This window comes from Pieris rapae, chromosome 7 (genome assembly GCF_905147795.1).
Source record: "Pieris rapae chromosome 7, ilPieRapa1.1, whole genome shotgun sequence".
NCBI lineage: Eukaryota > Metazoa > Arthropoda > Insecta > Lepidoptera > Pieridae > Pieris > Pieris rapae.
The window spans coordinates 4571086-4594841 of NC_059515.1; the positions used below are offsets into that span (position 1 = coordinate 4571086).

The window sequence follows — 23756 nt, forward strand, 5'->3', positions numbered from 1 at the left end:
TTCAAGTCTATTATTTCAAAAACCCCGTTACGTTGGTTAAAAAATAATAATTTTAATGCGCACAACAAAGATTTTGACCTCTGATTTATGTCTATTACATAAATTATTGTTGTTTAGACATAGTCGCAGTACTTGAGCCATGACAAAGCTCATGACGTAGGTATGTTATGATGTATATGATGTAGGTAGTTAGATTTTTCTTTACTTTGGTTCCAGTAAGTACTAGAGAAGACTATCGATGCAAAACCCTTAACTAACGACTCAACTAAGTTGCTAACAAAAGATGTGATGACAATAATTTACTAGATATTTATTTTTAAATTATAAATTATTTTATCTTAATCGTATCTAAATAATATGTACCTACTCATATTTTTTACCGTTTCAACCCATTTATAAAGTTAGGAAGTGTTTGTGTAGATATGAGGTTTACCGTTTATTTTGAAATAGAGCTTTACAACATGATTCATTATGAAACATTTAAGTCATAAATAATTCAAAATTTTAAGTTTCCTGTGACATTTCCTTATGTTTAATTAAATTAGTATAACGCAATTACGGAAATTTAAATATTTTTATAGAATAGATAATATTATAATTGCATTTTAAAATACCTGTTTAAAATTGTATATTACTGGTTCACTTATAACTACATCATTTGCAAATATTTACACTATATTCCCATTATAATATTACTACATATACATGTATATTATTATATACTATTATATTTTTGGGTTCTCTCTCCCAATGGCGTAAATACTTAAGTAAAGTGGGATTTAGGCCTAACGCAGTCTTTTTTAATAACTAAGTTTTTTTAACAACTAGATATAATTATGCTATCTTTCATAAGTTAATAGTGGATTATTACAACCCACTTTATTTTACCTACCTATGTAGTTTCAGAGTTGAGACTGAGCGGTGGATGTCTATTCTGTATTTAAAAAATGTTAAGGATTTTGTCAAATGGTTCACGTCAACGATTCATATAAATCCTTTTTAGTAAATTAGGTCAGGCTCAAATTACTTATTAGTCTTAAATTAGGCTAGATCGGAATGTTCCATGGTGCCTTACGCCCAAACCCAATAACATATCCCATTCCATTTTTGACCATCTGTTAGACTTCTTAATCCAAATATTGATAAAAGTGTGCCAATAACCAATCGACAGATTGTAATAGCCATCTTTCGATACAAGCTATCCAAGGTGTGTGTATGTGGATAGACCTTTGTATGAAATTAACAGTTCAACTGTGCCAATATCGTACCTTTAGATTATCACTTACACCAGTTTTTAAAACAATTAAAAAGCTATTTGATATGTTTAAACATAGACATGTACATTTAATATTATTTACTTTATTTGGTTTATATTGATTATTAAATATGACTGTAAAGAGCGAAGAGATTGCATTCTATCGGTCGCCAAAAATGGGTTGTCTTCGTAGGGATTACTTATTGGTATGAAGATAGGATAAGGATTATTATTATTATTTATATTCTTCGTAAGGATTGATCGATCGACTGTCACGGTATGACAATCCACAATAATAATTGTTTTCAATCTGTGATTGTGGATTAATTATTAGGTTCGGGCGATAGTGAAGACCCTTGGATAAAAAGTTTTTACAAAAAAAATGCTAGTAAAATATTAACTTAAAATAAGGTAAGCTCGTCCTACGTGGAACGTTAAAGCCGGAATATCACATTTTCAACTCAAATATTGTTAACTCCATACCTAAACGCAGTATTTCCTCAATGCAACGCATTTCTACCTGCAGAAGAAATAGTCGGCAACTCAAAGTGAACGATTATAATTACAAATCTTTGTCAACAATAAACTCCTTTGTTAAAACTAACTGTATTTTAAAATCAGTTTTCACTTTTACAACTTAATAACTTCATTCAAAATCGTAAAACAATGAACAATACTTTGAAATGTTTTAAAAACAATTTGTTAATGATTTTATAACAGTTGTATAGGCCTTACGTTGTTAAAATTTTATTTGGGACTGCCGATTTTAGTCTCATGAACCAGGGTATTGTAAGTTTTACGTTATTATGTGCCATAAACCTGTTAATTACTGTTGCTATTGAATATATCCCTAATTATATATTAAATACATACATGATTAAAGAAATCACTTTTTTAACGGATTTAAGTTATGTATTATTGTAAACTTATAATTATTTAAACATAATTTAAATTTAACCGACGTTTCGCATGCTTTACAGCGTGCGTTTTCACGGTGACTGAAGACAAAGGTGTTCACTAAAGTATCACAGCTGTGATACTTTTTGACATTTATAATTAATATGTTTAAATAATAATTATTATTATTATAAGTTTACAATAATATTTAACTTTAATCCGTTAAAAAAGTGTTTTCTTTAAATGTGTAAAAGTAATGTTAATAAAAGATATTATGTGATTTTTGTGCTATATACCGTTGTAGTACAAGATATCTTCTTCTTTTTTAAGTGCCTCTCCATTACTGGAGGTTAGCCGTCAGTCTCTTGAAGCGTGTCTAGTCCTGCGCCAGATGCAGCAACTCTTCCGCATTTGCAATACCCGCCCACTCCCTAATGTTGCGAAGCCATAATTTTTTCATCGCCCAACACACCGTTTACCCTGGATTTTACCCATTTTAATTAGTTGAAGGAGGCGGTAGTGATCATGGCGCAACACGTACCATAATATAACATAGCTAAAATGTTTATTTGTTTGGTGGGAATCTAATACTACTGTTTCGAATTGAATATTTTTTTTCGACTAAGGCTTTTTAATGAAACTGCGAGTCTTACCTACTTCTACCTACCGAAGAGATTTACCCATCCCCTCTCATAGCAAAGATATGGGACTCGACCCAAACTAGTTTCTCTGTTAATTAGAGACTGGGTATATATGGGGGAGGTGGGTATCACAGTATTGCCCACACAGTCCTAAGGGCTCTAAGCTCCGCGGGCCCTTTGCATTGTAACGGCGGAAGTTGAAATGTGAAATTTTAGAATGCACCTTCCAAAAAAGAATTATTTAATCATATTTACCTATTATTTACGCATACGCGGCTGTGTTCTTTAAAACAATAATTTGTTATTAAATCTTGTTTTTATATTTTGGATCAGAAGATCTGTTTCACACCAAAGTATATTTGTTACAGTTATCTTCAAGTATATCTTTAAAAACCATACTATCCTTCTCTTAATCTTAAACACTAAGGGTATGATTGCCTTTTTGCATTTACTGCGAAACAGCAGTGACGGCCTAGTGGCCTCAGCGAGCGACTATCATCCCTGAGTTCGTAGATTCGATTCCCGTCTATACAACAATCGACTTTCTATGTATGTGCGCTTACCTATAGCATTCGCTCGTACAGTGAAGGTAAACATCGTGAGGAAACCGGATTGCTTTAGAACCAAAAACTCAACGGCGTATCTGAGTCACAGGAGGCTACTCACTTACTTGCCTATAAAATGTATCAAGAAACTAATGCAGAAATCTGAAGCCCAGACCTAAATAGGTGGTAGGACTGGTAATAAAACGAACATTGTATCAATAACTACACTATTGTAATAAAAACGAAATTTCCAAATTACACTCTAATTAGATAATTGTCTCCATGATGTGGAAAAATAATTTCAGGAAATTAATATCTACACGGTTGAAAAATTACCTTCATAGCTTAACAATGGCCATTGTCTGTCTGTGCGTATAACAGGTAATGACAAATCCAGAAAAAGGTTTTAGTTTCCGTAATCCAATCAACTATGACAGTACAGTTATTTTTAATTGTTAAAAATATCTATGGGATTATTATAAAAACATTATCTGTAGACTAGAAAAAGATTTACCTTCTTCTTGCCTAAGTCACCAAGCAATCCGCGTTTATATTCGAAAATATATTTTCATAAACTTTCATATACAATTATATTTTATTGGTGTTATACTTATTTAAAAAAGGTATAAAGCGAGTTAGTCTAAAATTATGCCTAAATATTCTTTCGGCTCAATCCCTAATTTTTTGTTAAGAATCCCTTAACGGTTTACCCTGAGGGTCCTTTAAATCCGGCGAATGTTTTTGTCACGCAAATATTATAGAAATTTTTGTCGGCATTCTGTCCATGGGTTCAAAGAGTTGCCGACGCGAAAATAAGGCTTAGGAAAGTTTTTATTATCTTACGGCGGTGTCGCTTTGCTATATGGACTTAATTATTTTCTTTTTACACACAAAATATATGGATAATACTGTACAGATTACAAGTATACAAATTATTTTGCGATGACAGACATAAACGAATAAATTAGGTTTGACTATGCATATATGGGGTTTTAATTGTTACATTTATGTAAACAAAGCTAGCAACATTTATTATAAAATCTTGTTCTTGGTAATACTAAATACAACAACTTGTATTTTGAAACACGATAACATAAAGATAGACGTTTTCAATCAGCGCCGGTTAAACTAAGTTTTCTATCTCTTTCCGACAACCTGTTTTCACCCTGTAAAGAAATAAGACGCCAACAATTCCTCGGTTAAGCTATGTAGACTAATTTCGTTTCCATGAATAGGATAACATAACAAGTACTAAATACGTCCCTTGCATTATTCAATATCAGAAAGCGTTTATAAATTTCCATTCCATTGATGGGTTATCGAACCATATCATATACAATATACATGCGCGTTTGTGTGAATATGTAGGGTAGTCGAATACTTCGTTTGTGTCGAGCTTCAGTACCTACCATCGGCAATGCACTCGCTAGCCCTCATCATGATAGTATTTTGTTATTCTGTTTGTTTAATTTGTATTTATTGTATTACTTAAGTCTTTAGTTTCTATTAATTGAATGTGTACTGTGCCCTTTGAGACGAAGCTTAAACTGTTCTGGTTTTAGTTCTATAAAGAAACACCGCAGATGCCTGAATACGACTTTATTTGCTTTCCCAATCCTTCAAATGTCAAAATTAGGCTATTGTCAAAATAAATGAAAACACAGTCAAGAGAACTTAACTAGTATATACAAAAAGTGATTATCTGTAGATACAATAGCTTGCTTTATAAACAACATAATTGCATACAATTAGTCATAATTAAGTCGTTAATATAATTGTACGATTTTTGACTAAACTGTAAATTAAAAATTAAAACCAAGCAATTAAGTATGGTATATAAAGAAATATTTTGTGTAATGAAATCATTTCATTTGCTTGTTATTACCGTTCTAAATAATTGGTTATTGGAGGAAACTAAATAACAGTGTCTATGGAGGTCTCCTTGACACGTTCTGGGTTTATCTGATTAAAAAATTAAAAATAAGTAACACATGTTGCTATAAAGGAGTACGCTTAAGCATTTATTGAAAATGATCCATAGTTTGGGTAAAGATTCGTTTGATAAGTCTTTAATTTTGATCAAAATCTCTCTCTGGTTCTCTGGTGTAAATGTGTTTCGTAACAATGAAAAAATTTTGCCTGAACAAATTTCGTACCTATTTCATGTCAATTTCTTCTGGCTGTATACAGCTGTGAGCGGTGAATTATACTGTATCTACGGATTTATTCGAGAAGGGAAAAGCTTTGAAGAAATATCATTGATTGCTCCCTTTCCGCTAATTTGTGGCTTGGGAACTGTCAAAGCTGCATCCATTTATATCAACAAACATGCAGCCGTCACAGTTCTTAAAAAGTTACGAGAACTGCACCCTGACATTTTGACAATTAACGAGAAAGATTCCGAAAATCATAAAGTACAGAGCGACATACAAAAAAGAATAAGAATAATCCATTCGACAAAACAGGTTTTATTCAAATTCGTGATATGCATGTGCCTAGGTGTTATTTTTGTTATTATTCTGTTCTGTGTTGTACCACTTACATCAATGGCAATTGATTACAACAAATTTGGATGTACAGATTTGAAGTTGCCATACTATGTGCGATATTTTTATGATCCATATTCTATGCCTTGCTGGCCAGGCGAGTACATACATCAGGTTGGATGCTGTAAGTACATCTTTTTAAGTTCCTAGTGTCTTTTTGATAATTTTAGGCTATGTCAGTTTCTGACAGCTTGACCGAATATTTTCATACCACTAAACTCGTATAATAACTCCCACAAAATATAAAAAGTGCAGGCAGCCTAGGAATATTTAAATTAAGATCAAAAGACCATCTATTGAGTGATCCCAATCTACAGAAATGAAAGTCCACCCAAGTACTACCAGCACCACCACGTGAAAAATTGTATCTTTAGTACTTGTACTTATATAGTATTCTCATGTAAGTGACTCTTGTCTATTATGAGAATAAACGTCTTTAAACCTATACCACTAGTTTTGTAGAAAACATATTTCAATTTCAAATAAGTTCCAATGTTCCCTTTTTAAAATCCGGCCCCAGAAACTACATTCATACAGTTTGTATAGATAATTTTGACAAGTCTTTACGAATGTGGTGTAGTATTAGTATTATTATTTTATAGTTTTCGACAAAATAATGCGTTTTTAAAGAAAACAATATTTACTAATTGTAAAAACGAGCCCACAAGATCTAGTTTTAGTAGATAAGTACCTTTATCGAAAAGGTGAGATGTGACACTCTCTTGCTGCTCAGCTTCTAGGCGACAGATCTGCTTAATCAGGTGATTGACATAAGGGGAGCTATGTATAAAAAAATCAAAACGTAATGTATCTTTTCAGCGGTCATCGTGTGCGTGAATATTTTCGGCGCAGATGCACTTCTGTATGCATTCTGTTTATATTTACGAATGCATTTTGAAATATTATCCATCGATTTCGAAAGATTAACAGATAGCAAGGAGGACCTACGAGAATTAGTATTGAGACACCAAGAACTAATTGAGTGAGTTTTATATATTTAATTTAAAGCCTAGATAAATAACGATTTTAGTCAAATTAACTCCAGGTTAAGACATTCAATACGGGAGCGCAAATAACACTTGCTGTAAGGAAATTTCTATGAAACAGATGCAAAAATATAAAGCCAAGACCCATTAACGGATGTAGCTAGTAGATTATTATTATTATTAACTGATCAGGGTTTTTACTCTAAATTCCAATACAGATAAATGTGACAATCCTGTTGTTGTATGTTGAGAATTTGTTCGGATTAATACTTACAGCTGAGTTTTATCATCGGACGTCGAGGCAGAATACGAAATTCCACCCGTATCACCTCAGCGTTCGTTCCCTTCGACAAGCTTTGTTCATAATTCGTATAATACAAATTATATATTCTTTTTTGAATTTATTACTTCGATAATAAAAACAAGTATTAATTAATTTACAATTCTTCATTTGATATTTCAATAAATTATTTTGCATGAAACATAAAATACAAATATTATATATATAATATTTGTGTGTATATATATATATTATTCTCTCTTAATCGCTCTCTACCTTTCATTTGACAAAAACGCTGCGCATTTTCGTGACGTTCCGTAAAATGTTAACTCTCATGAGCCTAAAGAAGTTACACTTCAAAAAAAAATTAAGTTCGACTCATGATTGTAGAACCGTATCAAAACAGATATTGCTGTTGTACTAGTAAACCTGTTGATTTAAAAAAATATACTTCCAGGCTTTTAGATAAATAAAGTCAACAAATGCTTTCTGTAAAGAATAAACCATGACATTTCTTTTTATTTAAATGAATATTGTTATTAATCCTTATTTATTATTTCAGATTAGTCAATGAAGTACAAAAAATATATTCAACATCTATGCTATTTAATATAATAATTAGTTCGTTTACGATATGTTTCTGTGGATTTAACATTACGGTAAATGCTACTGCATGTTTTTACGGGAGACGAAAATTCATAATATTTTGAAGTAAATATTGACTATTCTTATTTTTTTCAGGTTATCAAAGATGTGGGTACTTCATTCGCATTCTTAAATTTCCTATTAATGAGTTTGTATCAAATTTTTATGTTATGTTTTTTCGGTGACATAATAAGCGTTTCGGTAAGTCTAGATTAAATCTATAATTCTTATTACCTCCATTTAGACTCGTATTCTACCTTCTACCAGTCCGTCCCTTGTTGAAGATCTCTGGTAGAAGGAAGAAGTCGCGGATGCGAAACGTACGGGAGTGGATCGGCATCGCATCAGCCAAGAAGCTTTTACTTTTTACTTAGACTAGAGCAACATACCCGGCAATTCAACCTGAGGAAGAAGTCTCGTATTCTAAGTTATATCTTAAGCCAGAATCTTGCGTTGTTACACTGTTAATTACGTCAAACGTCATACAGCATAAATGGTTTGACAATTCTTAAAACTTTTTCAGAGCACAAGAATTGGTGATGCGATTTATAAAAGCAAGTGGTACGAGGCCAAACCAGCATTTAAAAGGAGTTTATTTATTATAATTATGCGGTTTGTATCCATTTACAATGTTGAACAGTTCACTGGTCAGGGAAACTGTATAATGTATTTTTTTATGCATCCAGGTGTGTACTCTTAGCATATTTGAAACCGATTCGAGAAGGTCCACAGGATGAATTAAGCCTAGCATAATTATAGTGATAGACTAATATCTGGAACCTCGCAGAGATAGGCCCGAGCTTCAGTTCGGCTTTACAAAGAGCATGACGACGAGTGCCGCTTCACATTGCGAACGCTTTCAACTCCCAGCACAGCATTCGGCATGGACACGGCTATATTTCAAGCTAGCAAAAGAAATGAGCAAAAATTGTTTTGTATTTGGTTGACTAAGCTTTACTCAATATGGTCAAGGCTGCTTGAATTACAAAATGCTGTATATACATATATATTTTTACAAGAAATACAACTACTTCAATTTAAATGGTGCAATGTCACTACCAATAACAAAAGGATATATTTTGTTGTATATTCTGTACAAATGTTAACTTTATAGATTCAAATTTGGAAGACTTTCCTTTGAACTGTGTCTAAAGAATTTCTTAGAACTATTTTAATTAATACTTTCATAAGTAGGTATTATCTCCTCAGGTCTCGAAAGCCTTGCGTTCTCTCGGCGGCAAAATTTGCGACCCTCAACCTTACAGCTTTTACTAAGGTTCGTTCCAAGGCAGCATGTTGAAAGCCGCCTATACTGCTTACGCCATTCACGATGGTCAGGATTCTATTATTTATATCCCATAAAAAATAGAATACCTTCGGGAAAGAATTATTGTTGAAACTTTAAAGTCTTAAAAGTGGAAAGACTTGACGTGACTGGATACTGTTTATTACAATTAATAATTATTATCCTCCAGAAAAAAAATTATGTATAGACATTCTAAATATTTCTTTTTAGTTCAAATGAGCTATTGTTGATAATTTCCTGTATTCTTGTCAGTAATTGACTTAATTGTGTGTATATTAATTAGTACTACTGTATCATAATGATAACAACTTACCTTATTTACAAAGTCCCAACCTTTTGACTAAATGTTTTTTCGTGTACCCCAGGCTTCCCATCCTGTATGAGTATGACCCACCTTTCAGAAGAACTTTTCGTCAAAATTCAAAGATAAGCAGATAGAGTTAGAGCTAGATTATTGCCAGTTCTTCTCTTCCGTTCTATGCCCTTGATTTGAGAACTGGCAGTATATGTACAATTAGAATCATTTAATGTACACTTCTTTTTTTGACTTTCATAAGTGTACATTATGTTACCTATATGAATAAATGCTTTTTAATTTGAAAAGCATTCTGAAAAACAAAAGGTCTGGATATAGCTCCCCTCACACTTTGAAATCAACTTTCCTTTAGTTTTCATAATTTAGGAAACGGTGTTTCTTTCTTTTATGTTTATCACATTAAATGATGTATTTGTGTTATATGTTTTATTTATCTTTATGTACCGTTGTAGAATTGTGCCTAGATTTGGCAAGGTTTTATGAAGAAATAATAGGTTTATAAAATATTATTTTGTTTTTCAGATTCTGAGCCGTTCCTGGTCTTATTTCGCTTTATTAAGAACAATGTACCGTTAATAATATACTCATTTAACGTAAACTGCTATTTTATTTAATATCTAGAACTTGTTTTGGTACTCGCTGTAGACCCGGCTCGTCCATGAATATTGTAAAAAGTACCTAGACATTTAGAATTAGAATTTTAGAAACAAACCAGAAAAAGCCACTGTAGGTTTTCCAAAGAGAAAATATTGTTTGCAAAAAGTAATAGTTAAAATAAAAGTTTAATTAATTCTCTTACTTATTCAGCTATTAATGGACAGCCATAAATAAGAGACAGAGTTTCTCGGAGTTTTTAGTACCTACTTATATACCTAATGCCCAATTATCTTTAAGTTCAGATTAAATAATACAACTGAGTAAGTCTTCCTGATAAGCGATTTTAGAAAGCTATAAGAGTTACTAAATGTACTTTTACTTGTCTATAATTAATAACCGTGTATGTCAAACTAGAATCTATAATTATAATTTTAATATATCTTTACTAACCCTTCTAATTAACGTATCAACAGTCCGTTTTTTATTTGACAAAAGAGAATATTAAACATCTTAAAATTTCCTTTGATGGTTTAAAGCCAGTAATTAACCAATGTAAATATAATGTTGTTCTTACTTCTCTGTGAGTTAACTCGCTCCTGTTCGAGCAAAACTTTAGGCTAAGACGAAGGTTTTATTGTATGAAAACTTTAGCTAAAAATCTCCTGAAATGGCTGAGTTACGAAATAGTGAGTTTGAAAATTCGTTCAAACTAACCAAAATATCATTATTCCTATCAGGTATAAATCTGTCAATGAAAAGGTCTTTTCCCTTAAATTTTCTCTTTATTTTAAATTTACTATGGCTTTTTACTGATGTATCTGGTGAATTTTATTGGGTGTTCGAAGGAGTAAGAGCTGGTAAGAGCTTTGAAGAACTGTCAGTGATTCTACCGTGCACTGTCATTTGTTTTTTGGCCGCCTTTAGATGTGTTCCGTTGTATCTTAATAACAAGCTTCTAGCTAAAATTTTTAATAAACTATGTGAGATTCACCCAAAAGCAGAGGATAAAGAAAATAACACTGAAAAAGAAGAGAAAGAAATAACAGGACGGGCTGTTAAGCTGTTCCATAATATTATTACTTTTATGGTAATAGCCAATTCATCTGTAGTAATTGCTTTTTGTTTGCTACCTCTGATATTGATGGCCATAGATTATCAGAAAACAGGAGAAGTAGACCTTAAACTACCGTTTTTGGTAAAGTACTTCTTTGATCCTTTTACAATGACGAAGTGGCCGCTTGTATATTTGCATCATATTTGGTCCAGTGAGTAATTTATTTAATACTAATAATAATTTTTGACTCAAGATGAAAAGTAATAATCGTAAATTATATTCCGTTTATTAAAGCCTTTTTCGAATTGTAAAGATCCGCTAAAGATGCACTTGCAAAAAATGAAAATTTTTCTTACCCAAATTTTGTTTTAGCATTTATAGTGGTTTTGTACCTGTTCGGAGCTGATACATTTTTCCATGCGTGTTGCATTTATCTGAGAATGCACTTTGAGTTACTGTGCAGCCGGTTCGAGAAGGTTGTCACAAATTCTAAGAAGGGGACAGAGGAACGACTTCGGGCTTGCATCTTACGACATCAGGAGCTTATTGCGTTCGCATCTTACAATAATTAATTAATTAGTACCTACTTTTAGGCCAGTTTTACAACTAACCTTTATTTGGACCATAGATTGTTGAAGTGGTGATGATAATACTTCTGAATATGATAATATATTCATAATCCTAACGTAATTAATACTAAGACATAATATGAATTTATACTATGAAGTTTTAATTTACCAACCACAAGGCTCAGTAATCAATTCTGACTACTTCATTGTAGCTAGTTAATTATATGGCGATAGATATTGTTAATAGAAAAATTTAAGAATATCTTTTCCGCAATGTACTTACGATAATTAACTGTGGGGGTGAGAATGTAAATCATAAAACGATGGCGTGTTTCGCTTAATTGTGATTGGTCTAACGGAAAGATCAAGACAAGAACACGACATGTTGCGTGGTTCAAACGAAACGCGCCATCTTGTCGTCTTTTTTTAAATCTAATTCCGATAGTAATTGTTTAATAAAAAGGTTATATTTTCAGATTGGTTGAGCTGATGGAGCAATTATATTCGAAGTCTTTTCTATTCAATATAATGCTAAGTTCAATATTAATATGTTTAAGTGGATTTAACATCGTGGTTAGTTTATATTCTTCTATCACTAGAGGCCTACATATGAATTATAATACGATTTATTTTAGTTAAAATTATTTCATGTGCGATTCGGTGCGGATAGTTTGACGTGTCAAAACATACCAATTATTTATAGGTCGGCAACGCACTTGTAAGCTTTCGGGCAATTTCAGCGTTCATGGGCGTCGGTATTACTTAACATACTCCTTCCCGTTTACCCCTTGTTATATGAAAAAGAAACACTTATTATACATGAACTGTTGTAAGCATAATATTTGTTTTGCGTAGATCTTTAATGAGTTTGACAAAGTATTGATTTTCGTCTCATTAATGATAAAATCTCGTAGCGTCTAGTTTCAGTCAAAATGCGTCTATTAATAAATGAAGACACATAAACACTATATTATAATTGTGTAAACAGAGATTTCATTTGTATGACAAGTGTCTTTTTAGAAGACATAGATATAAAAGATAATGAATTATAAGTTATAAATAATATTTACAGTGTGGGTTAATAGATTACAAGGATATGAAAGCGTATGCTTAGGTGCTATGACCAAGAACGCAGGAATGAGTAGCAGTTATCAAGTATTATGTACAAGGCAACCGTGGACGGTAAAGTCGGGTTGGCGAGGCCTTGTCATACTTACCTGGACCAGATCCAGGATTAGAGAAGGGACAAGTTAATAATGCCCATAGCTTCCGAGATGATAGTGAATGTCATGAAAGCGTGAAAGTTCTTTTAGGAACGTTGTAGGTGGAGATTCGTGGTATCCTACCCCTTCGGAAAAGAGGCGTAAAGGCCTAAAGATATCAATAAATAATAATATCTTTTGTTACAGTTCAGTAAACAATTTGGCCAAATATTCGCGTATGTGAATTTCCTTGTAATGTGTCTGTATCAGATATTTATGATCTGCTACTTTGGGGACATGGTGGTGATATCGGTAATATTTTTACTACCGATCCTTTATAATTACTCCAACTATATCACAAAATTGTATTCGTATAGGTGATACAACGTAACACGTGATACAATAGTCTAGGGTTTCTACACCGCTCAAGTTTCATATAAAAAAAATTTGTTGAATTCTATTAAAACCTACACATTATGGGCACTGAAATTATTCGGTTTTCTATGTACTTGGTCTGTATGTGAACAAAGTCCCAAAAATGGGTTTCAATGACTGCTCTTTGTGGGCGTCCCATAAACATCTCCTATATATTATGTAATATTTAAAAAAAAGTTTGACTGTGGGTATGTGTGACATCTATACGATGTCATGTATATGTTAACTATATATTTATATTCACGAAAATTTCACAAATGACTTCGTATAGTATAAAACATTTATGTACAGAATTGATTCACCGGACCGATTAATCAACGTGTCACAGGGGTTTGAAAACTGTAGTTGATCCATTATATTATAGGTTAAAACCAACGCAGTAGACCGTAAATAAGGGAAGAACCGTATACTATAATGATACGTACGTAGGTGATTGTATTTTCAGAGTTCACAAGTAGGTGAAGCGATTTTCAACAGTAAATGGTACGACGCTGAAGTGAAAATTAAGAAAAGTCTATACATAGTACTTTTAAGGTAACATTAACAAATTTATTTTATAATTAAGATGTTGGGTGATATAACACACAGATATGATTCTTGGTTGTGTATTTTATACTAAAAACTTAACTCTTAAAGTCAATCCAAGTCGATATCAAAGAACATGGTTATCCATATTAAACCTGTTTACGGGCCGTTCCAGCTTTGGCTTTCCCTTTTTTTTTAATTTCCATAACATTAACGGATAAAAAGAATTTTGACAGCATAAACGCGTTTTGTATATAATTTGTGCTTGCTATGGTTCTGTTTTCAGGTCCCAAAAACCATGTACGCTGACGGCAGCCAAATTTGCAACTATGAATCTGAGAGCTTTCACAACGGTATGTCAATCGACTAATATTATAGTTTATTTGTTTTATATATAATTTTATATGTTTATAAGTCATTAAACTACATTCTTGTAGTTTGCCAGGACAAGCTATTATTTATTTCTTATGTTTCACTTATTTGAACGAATTTAAGTGAACCACACAGATATTGGACGGTTATTGAGTAAAACATATTACGAATTATTCTGTTTCGTTTGATTGTGATTGGTCTAATGAATTAATCACATGTCTGTGATTGAACTAGATGCCTTTGACCAAAAACAATTAAACATCGTTCGCCATTGTTTCGTGTTTTGTTTTACGTATGTAAATGTAGTGAAAATAGAAAGAACAAAATGTAAATTAAAAGGTGTTTTTACATGTAGTCAAATTTTTATACGTCTTTTTTAATTTCAGATTCTCAGCCGCTCCTGGTCATACTTTGCTCTTCTCAGAACTATGTACAATTAAATCTTTTTAATATTGCTTACACTATTTAAAAACTTATACTTATTTATTTTGCATATTAAATTGTACTAATAAAGATACTGTCATAGTTTTAGAATTTTTTACCCTAGCCTTTCCAAAGTCCTGAAAATTTATGTACATTTAGATAATTCTTAGTTATTATCTTACAACCATACAAAGTCGTTCATTACATTATTACTCCTGTTTTATTTTACTACTTTTTGTATTGTTTTATATTACCTACAGCATAGTTGATTTATCTATTTTATAAGAATTGAAAAATGTTCACAAAAGATTCTATTAAAAGCAAAGGTTTTATAATTCCCTTTACAGTAATCAATCGTTAAGTAATAGGACTACTTGTCATACATTTGCACCGATTCAAAAAAACAGAATAAAATATAGTCGCTTCTTTTTAAGCTTTGGTCGCTACTTTTTAAGATGAGTACGCTCTCTAGATGTCGTTTTTGTTGCTCGACGCTTAGACATCAGCTGCCGATTAAAGAGAGGAAGAGACGCTCTTTAAAAATCAGTGGCGCTACAACATTTTAGGTCTGGACGTCAGGTTTCTGTATGTGTGTCATGATCATTTGTCAATGTAATAGGCAAGTAGGTGATCAGCTTCGCGTGCCTTACAAATTACCTTATACTATTTGGGTCTAAGGCAAGCTAAGCTAAGGTTTACTCACGATGCTCTCCTTCACTATGCGAGCGAAATTTAAATTCGCACATAGAAATAAAATCCATTGGTGCACAGCTACCTCAGGGGTGAAATTCGCAAGACTGCTCTTAGAAGAAGAAGGCACTCTTTAAAGGACCTTAAGTAGAGTTAGTTTGGCATTACCACATCTTCCAAACTTGTCCTTTTAAGTTTTAACCTTGAATCACGTTTCGCTAGCATTCCATCCTTGACTTGAATTTTTACTTTGATTGGATTCAATTCAGGTCAATCTAGTTTCTAGCGCGTGGCGACATTTGGAACAAAAAAACTGATAGAATACGCTACGCTATTTTACATCTTATTACTATGTAAAGAATGCCTATAATAACGTATAAGATTTTTGATTATTAAAATTAAGATCTACAAACATTAGTAAAAATCCTGACCATCAAATAGGTTTCTGAATCTTCACTTAAATATCTAACAGTTGGCCTGGAAAGTACGCACGCTAACAAAGAATTTTATGACCTGATGCATTGTCTTGATGAAACAGTACTTTCTTCAGAAATTTTGTCCAGAAATAGCTCCAATAACGGTGTTCATTTTTTCTTGGTTTTTTGCTTTGGTAGTCGATGAATATTATACCTTGCGTATTCCAAAATATTGCCCGCCCAGTTATGCGTCTTTCCACGCCTTGGAGTTGGTTTATTCATATAAGCTATTATCTATTATATCTATTACTCACATGATTCAAACATCTTACAAGTCTGATAAATCAGTCAGCACTGGTACTATAAAAAATAATCTGCTCCAACATCATCTGTAAGGCCACCATTGGGGTACTGTAGGTTGTCTGATGGTGCAGACACATTCCTGCAATATTAAAATATTTATTAAGATGTTCTACTTATGACCAATTATTTCGTTACGATAATTGTTTCGCTGGCAACCATACCTATGCGTCATATGTTCGTTGATGACTAACCAAGCCTGTGCATATGTCTAGGAATAAAAATCATTATTCGATAATAACATTGTGCACATAATATAGCAAGAACACATTTAAATTAGCAATATCATATCAAAGTTCTGAATAGTAAAGATGTAATAAATCTCTGATTCTAATTTCAAATTCCAGTAGTGGAAATAATAAATGGGCGTATGACAATGCGCTACCCATAGAGTGCCATAGAACAGGTTCTTTTTTCAAATTTATTGCCTGTCATTTTTTACATGTGCCCGTGTGTGCACTTGCCAAACACTATGGGGGCTATACGAGGGGTGGGCTTGAAAATTAATAGGGCTGTCAGTGTTTCAAAAAAGTATTAATCACAAATTTAATCTTGAAAATTAGAGAGATTTAGTTTTAAAAATTATGGACGTTTAGCTAATCGTAAGAAATATAAACGGAACAAATGTAATATTATAAATAGTTAATAAAAAAGTATGTATATCCCAAACCAATCAAATAATAAAGTGTATTAACGCAAATAACACAGCTTTTAGTAATCCATTCTTGTACAGATACATATTATTGCTATTAATCACTTAATCTATTAATCTAAAAATTCGTCCGGTTCTCGGTGTTTAAGGTGTTTTGTATTCGAAATTCGAATTCTAAAATGTAAAATTAAATAGTTCGTACAAAACAAATGCACAAGTTTTAAGAATTCTTTATTTTATTATTGATGTAGCCCTGTAATAAAATACCTATACTCCCGTCTGCCGTCTGGCGCAGCGGGGCACTTCATACCCCACACACACTAACACCATCGATGTGTGTGTGGTATTAATATTACCTCTACGTATAGGACCTAATAAATTTCTTCTTAATCTGAAATTATTTAAACGAATCAGTAGACACTCAGAGTATAATGTGTCAGAAATATCACTTAGGCCTGTCTGACCAGATGGAATATATAACCCGTATTGTTATCATCTGCATAGCTGCGAGATCCTAAGAGTATGAATACAATTTAATATAATTATTGACATTCTACCAGTATTTTTTACGAAAACCAGTATAGTTAGGAATTAACCAAATGGGTTTGAGTACATATACTAAAACAATTTTGCTGCTCTTAATTCCAATTCTTAAAAGGCCGGAAACGCACTCGCACAGCATTCTGGCATTGAGTGCCCATGGGCGGCGGACATGAACATCAGATGAGCCCTAAAAATTTTCGAATAACGTATGCCCCTGTTCTTTATTTTTAAAAAACTGAAAAAGTTACTTGGCAAAACTTTCGACTACGTAATAGTGATTAAGAAGAAGGATTATGACTTAGAAAGCATATGAGGTTCTTGCCTAACTAACCTCTGACCTACACAAAAATATAACTCTTTTTCTCTTATTTTAATGTTCGTTGTCACTGCAGAAGTATAGCGTATGCTAGCCCCCGGTCCCGACCCGTGAACTAACAATTTTTTTAGAAATACAAAAGCATTGATCCCATAATATTCAATATAATTGATAACTTACACCTTGTTTATACAACTAAAGACTCTCCAATTAGTTCATGTGAAAAATGCGTCGTCATCGAAGCTGGTCAAGGTTCACAGAAAATAGTCGGTCACCAAAGTACATAGGAATGTCAAAGCAAAACAGTAAAAGTGGCTAATATTTGCCTCAGTACGAGTACACCTAGAACACACGCTTACCATAAATTAAAATAAATTGCTGAAAAAATATTTCTTAAAAAGAACTATTAAATAATTCATGAACTTAAAGTTTTTAACGAAACACGTAATTATCAAAGCGATAGCATTATATTATTTAGGGTTCATTACTTTTATTTCTGTAAATGTTCAATTGGTAATAATATATTAAAAGAAAATATATCGCAAGGAGAAAATGCTTCCAGCAATAAAGGTACACTGCCACTGGCACGAAACAAGATTCTAAATTGTTTTTAATTCAAAATTCAAAAATCATTTATTAATATAGGTAACATAATGTACACTTATGAATGCCAAAAAAAAAGAAATATACATTGAATGCTTCTAATTTTACATTTACTGCCAGTTCTCAAATCAAGGGCGTAGAACGGAAGAGAAGAACTGGCAATAAACTCTCCGCCATTCTTTTTAACCGCCAAGTTTCTTCTTTTACTCAACATTTGTAAGGAGATGCAATCATTACATCATGTTTCATGTGACATCTTGAGTAATAAAGAATAATAAACAAATTAAAAACAAAGATTTGTCCTCTATCAGCGGGAGGCATGGTGAAACAATTTTCTATTTATGCACTTTTAAGTATAATCATTTGAATCACTTAAAGTCCTATATCCCCATAGCAGAGGGCATCCAGCGTAGAAAACCAGCCCGATCGTCAGGGTATGACCTGGGGTATCACTGATAAGACAGCAGTACCTATAAAACACGAAACCGCGTACTGTGTTTGTAGCGGAACACACTAAAGCAGAGTCTTACCCAGTCCCAGGTATTACGTCCACGTTGGAAACTGCCGCAAGCAAATGGGCGTCACAACCTAGCTGCGGCTAACCTAAGCTAAGGGCAAAGGTAATAATGTTGGGCCTAAGTCATCAGTTCTAAACTCACTAGGGAATACCTGCACTTAACCAAGCCTAGACAGGCTGATTAGGCCTTAGGGCGGAAACGTCGCTATTGGACTAGGGTTTAGTGTGCAATTGCTTACCCGAAAGTAGCAGATTACCGAAGCAAACAGAGCATAATTATTACTATATTTGTTTTTTTTAGAGAATCATATGTAAAGAGACGCTTTGACTCATATGATTTTCTACAAACATTTTATACGGAACATAGGGTCACTCAGCGGACAAGTAGCGTATATAACTTTTTACAGCCGAGTCCTTTTAAAACATCGATCTATTGAGCCAAACCTCCCAGATATAGACAATTTTTACTTTATACCTTGTAGAATTTAAATTTGTCCAATCACCGCCATCTATATGTCAAGTTTTTTTTTTACTAGAGGTAGTCTCATCGTTTATTCGAAATTGTATTTTCTATGCGGAACCTCAGGCAAGTTTATTATATTCACAAACCTTACATATTCGTTGTATGTAATTTTAATATCGTGTTTCGTTTTTATAAAATACAGGAAAAACATACTTTCAACAGTGATTTTCCACAGTAGAGAAATAAAGTAAGAAGAAATAACGATTAAAAAATCTATTTTTTTAAACATACATATGAAACTGTTTTTTTTAATTTAAGTGCTACAGATATAAATGCAAATAACTTGTGTTATATGTTATTATTTTTTTTAGAATAATTAAGATTCACATATGACAAAGTTTTATGGTCACGAAGTTTTACTTTACAAAATCAAGTTTAGAAAAATCTATTAAGTGAAACTGTAGTTCGAACTTATAGCCTAGGTGTTACAACATGCTTAAGCATTAGGCTAACAGTGTTTTATATAATTTTTGTTATCCTTAGATTTCGGTGGTTTCATAACCATAAATAAATCTGTACTTATGGTACTATACTAGCTACATATCCTTTCACTAAATTCATAAGAACCACTGCTTATAAATTACTATAATTACTGAAATAATATATTATTGACTCCTGTCAAGAATTTTCTTAATTATATAGCGTATAATTTCAAACTATTTAAACAAACTGTCTGTGTCTTCAAACTCAGATTTCAACAAACATGGAAACGAATCGAGCCCTTAAAGAACTCGATAAGATTTTTTTGTGTTTAGGCCTTTCTTATGATAGGTCATCTAAAAAAGATCGTATAAAAAGGCGCTGCATCTATATTTTTAACATTATCTGGCACAATAGTGACGTTTTCGGCGCGCTCGTCTGGTTTTATGTCGCTTTGCAAAATGGAGCGTCGTTCATTGAGCTAACGTATATAGCTCCATGTCTCGCGTTCAGTTTTCTCGCAAATTTTCGAATATATTCTGTAATAAGCAACGAGGAGAAGGTCTACGAACTAATTACAACGCTAAGAGAGCTGGAACACCGAGCTATGGACGATACGGATATAACTGAAATCTTTAGAGAGGACACGAAATTCTTGCATAAAGTACTGAAGATGTCTAAAGTGCTGAATTTTACATTGATTTTCACGTTCTTCATAACACCGTTAATTTTAACTCTTGTTAAGTATCTCAATACTGGGAAATGGGATCTTTTGTTACCTTTTTTGATTATTTATCCATTTGACTCACATGACATAAGATATTGGCCGTTTGTATATTTGCATCAGCTGTGGTCAGGTGAGTGTAATACAATTCGTTACTAATTCGTTGGTTTTATGTGTACTTAACAACATGTGAGCCCGTTTGCCCCCTGTTCTATAAAATAAAACTTAAAGGACAGTGATTATTTCAAATTTGGGAAAAAAATTTCTTTACTCCGAAATGAGCGTTCCATGATTATTTAAAATTAGTCTACAAAATTTATACATTTGTTACCGCTACGACTGTGTGATTCTTCCAATGCCTACTTGCCGTTTATTAGTACCAGATATGAAACCTATACTATAGGTATTTAAATAGCAAAGACACTATACGCAAACATGTTTTCCTTCTGCATCTTGTCAACATCCCAACTACTGATTTTTTATTTCTTTTTAAACGCTTCAAAATATTGCGTTCGATTCGTCGACTATTGTGATTTGTTCATTACGTATATATATTTAGATTTTTATCTCTTTATCTATTTTTTATATAATATTTCTATTTATTTAGGTATAGGTAAATATATTTTTTATATATTTTATTTTTCAGAAGTCATAGCGATCCTTGAGATATGTAGCACAGACAATCTTTTTTACATATGCTGTATGTTTATTCGGATACAGTTTCGTATACTACAGACAAAATTTTCTAAAATAAACATACATAGATCACTCAACGCTGATTATTTTAAGCTGGAGTTCACAGAGCTTGTGATATGGCATCAACGACTAATACGGTATAGTTAACTGTTCTAATATTTTAAAAAATACATTATCAAAATTGGGTAACGGGGTATTTGAAGGTATGGAAAATAAAGTCTTCTGCAGAGTAATCTATAAATAACACGTATTGACGTTTGTCTTATTTTAGTTATAATTTTATTAAGATTCCCCCTAAATTTAGGGAAAGTATCAACAGGCAGAAACAGAAACAAAGAAAATAGACTTTTCTAGAGAAGCGTTTTAGCGGGTTTTGGTTTTCGGGTTTAACTGTTTCTATGAATTTTTGAAGTTTAACCTGATTAAAAATAACAATCATATAGGTTTTATAGTCACTGTCACATAAATGGTTTTTAAGACATTATCAAGTAGCCTATTGTTTAATAATGCCAACATTGCTTAATTAACATTTCAACGCACAGTCTAGTAATTTAAAACCCTAAAAGGGTTCAGATTTATATGTATCATCTGGAAGATGATCTGTCTACTCACAGGATAAGTCAGGTACTGCCACACAACTTTTTTTGGACCTCAAATTGATTCCTGGATTATCTATACCGAGGAAGCAAGTATTAATTACTTGCATGAATAGAAAAATGTATTGATTAAACATTCTTAACACTACCACGACTAACTTTCTTTCATTCTAACTGGTTTTCTAATTGGCCTTACTTAAATAATTTTAAAATTGTAAAAACTTAAAGCATCTGATTCGTATTTGAATATTATATTTACAGGTCCTTGAAAATTCTAGATCAAATTTATTCAAAATCAACACTTCTTTACTTTCTAACAAGCTCAATTATTATTTGTTTAACTGGCTTTAATGTTATGGTATGTATTTTTTTTAATGTTTTTATTATTAACTTAACGTAATAAAATATGTGTACAAAATATCAACCCGGCGCGAAGCTTCTAGAATTTTAGTACAAACAATTGAATCTGTTTGACTGATCAGTGTATAATAACCATAATGGTTACTCAAAAATAAGTCACATTTGTTATCTATGGAACTAAAGCGAAGTCAATTTTTTTTTTTATAGAACAGGGGGCAAACGGTCAGGAGGCTCACCTGATGTTAAGTGATACCGCCGCCCATGGACACCTTCAATGCCAGAGGGCTCGCGAGTGCGTTGCCGGCCAATAATCACAAATAATTAATTCAAATGTGAATACTACTGACATGACCTTAAATAACTTAGATAGGTATAGATATAATAGTAGTCTATTCCTATCCATTAATGGAAAAAGTCTAATTCTTCATCTGTTTCTTTTGATCACGATGTTAATACGATTTATCGGAAAGGGACAAAACAGTACTCTAGTTCCTATGAAAAACGGCGTAAAGCTATTTCAGCTATTTCACAAAACCCGTATCTCTATTTTCTATCGTAGTCTCAATCTATCTAGAGAGATCGCAAACAAAAATAAGTTTCCGAATCTTGAGGCTGAAATATTACGAACCAAAGATCCGTCAAAATACATGTTTGTGATTCGACTAATACATTTTCAGAGTATGGGAGACAAGGCGTTTACGAGTATGTTCCTTACCTTTCTATTGACAAGTTTATTGCAAATATTCTTTATTTGTTTCTTCGGCGACTTGGTGATGCAGTCGGTATGTTAAAAATGTTAATATTGAATGCTTCAGAAACAAATCAAGTGTTTAATTAATTTCTTAAAAATTACAAACCCTTGGTCATGTGCTCAGATTTCTGTATCTTTTTTTTTTCATTATTCTGCGTTTATACTTGGCACACGCCATCGCCAATTTCCTGAAGCCGGTTTCCTCACGTTGTTTTCCTTTACCGTAAGCCTCGGGAAACTCCATTGGCTTCGGGGTTCCAATGAGGGTCGAATGCTCAAGCCACTAGAACGCTTAATTATTAAAATTATTTTAGTACTATATACAATTTATTAGAACAAACTCCTTTTTTAGAGTTCAGGTGTAAGTTACGCAATGTATAGCAGCAAGTGGTACAAAGCTGATGTTAAGTTTAGGAAACTTTGTAATATTGTTCAGACAAGGTATGTATATCAAGTGTATATGTTCGTTAAAATAGCAAGCACTTTTAAAAAGAAAATGTTAAAACATTTAGACCCTTTTACGTTATCAATAGCCCCTTTAAGTCATAAGTTCTATATTGCTGTATTACCTACAGCTGACAGCTGCACAGTCACAGTATTTAATTACTAAATACAGTATTTACCTAACGTTATGTACTAAAGAAATCTCCGGATTGATTATAGAAATTTTTTCAACAGCAGTGTTTCTCAATGTAACAGACTCAAATCTAGTAAAATATTAATTTATTCTAAGCGAAATCGGGTAACACCCAAAATAGAACAATGTTTTGTCTATGATACCTAAGTTATGTTTTCAGAGCTCAGATCGCTAGCAAGTTAACTGCTTATGGATTTGCTGACGTCAATTTAAGAGCCTTTATGAGTGTGGGTATATAAAATTTAGATAATATATTAATTTAAGCCTTGTTGTTAAAATGAATTTATATTTTTTACAGATTCTGAGCACAGCCTGGTCGTATTTCGCTCTTTTAAAAACACTGTATAACCCATCGTAA

The 23756-nt window shown here is 32.5% G+C and overlaps 2 protein-coding genes across 3 annotated transcripts; both read left to right on the forward strand.

The window, feature by feature from the left end:
• Window positions 1–5790: 5790 nt before the first annotated feature.
• On the forward strand, window positions 5791–14611 carry LOC110993652 (putative odorant receptor 92a). Of its 2 annotated transcripts, none has more exons than XM_045628883.1 (7): window positions 5791–6008; window positions 6704–6866; window positions 7713–7809; window positions 7892–7996; window positions 8319–8407; window positions 14086–14152; window positions 14558–14611. In XM_045628883.1, the coding sequence occupies exons 1-7, from the start codon at window positions 5828–5830 to the stop codon at window positions 14609–14611; spliced, it is 756 nt and encodes a 251-aa protein (XP_045484839.1). In that variant the 5' UTR covers window positions 5791–5827. The 2 variants fall into 2 exon arrangements, with proteins under 2 accessions (XP_045484839.1, XP_022115688.2); XM_022259996.2 differs by lacking the exons at window positions 14086–14152; window positions 14558–14611 and adding exons at window positions 9005–9071; window positions 9940–9993.
• Window positions 14612–19917: 5306 nt separating this feature from the next.
• Window positions 19918–23756, forward strand: LOC110993667 (putative odorant receptor 92a). Its single transcript, XM_022260020.2, has 7 exons — window positions 19918–20491; window positions 21005–21191; window positions 21912–22008; window positions 22688–22792; window positions 23114–23202; window positions 23559–23625; window positions 23697–23756. Exons 1-7 carry the CDS (start codon window positions 19918–19920, stop codon window positions 23754–23756), a joined length of 1179 nt encoding a protein of 392 aa, XP_022115712.2.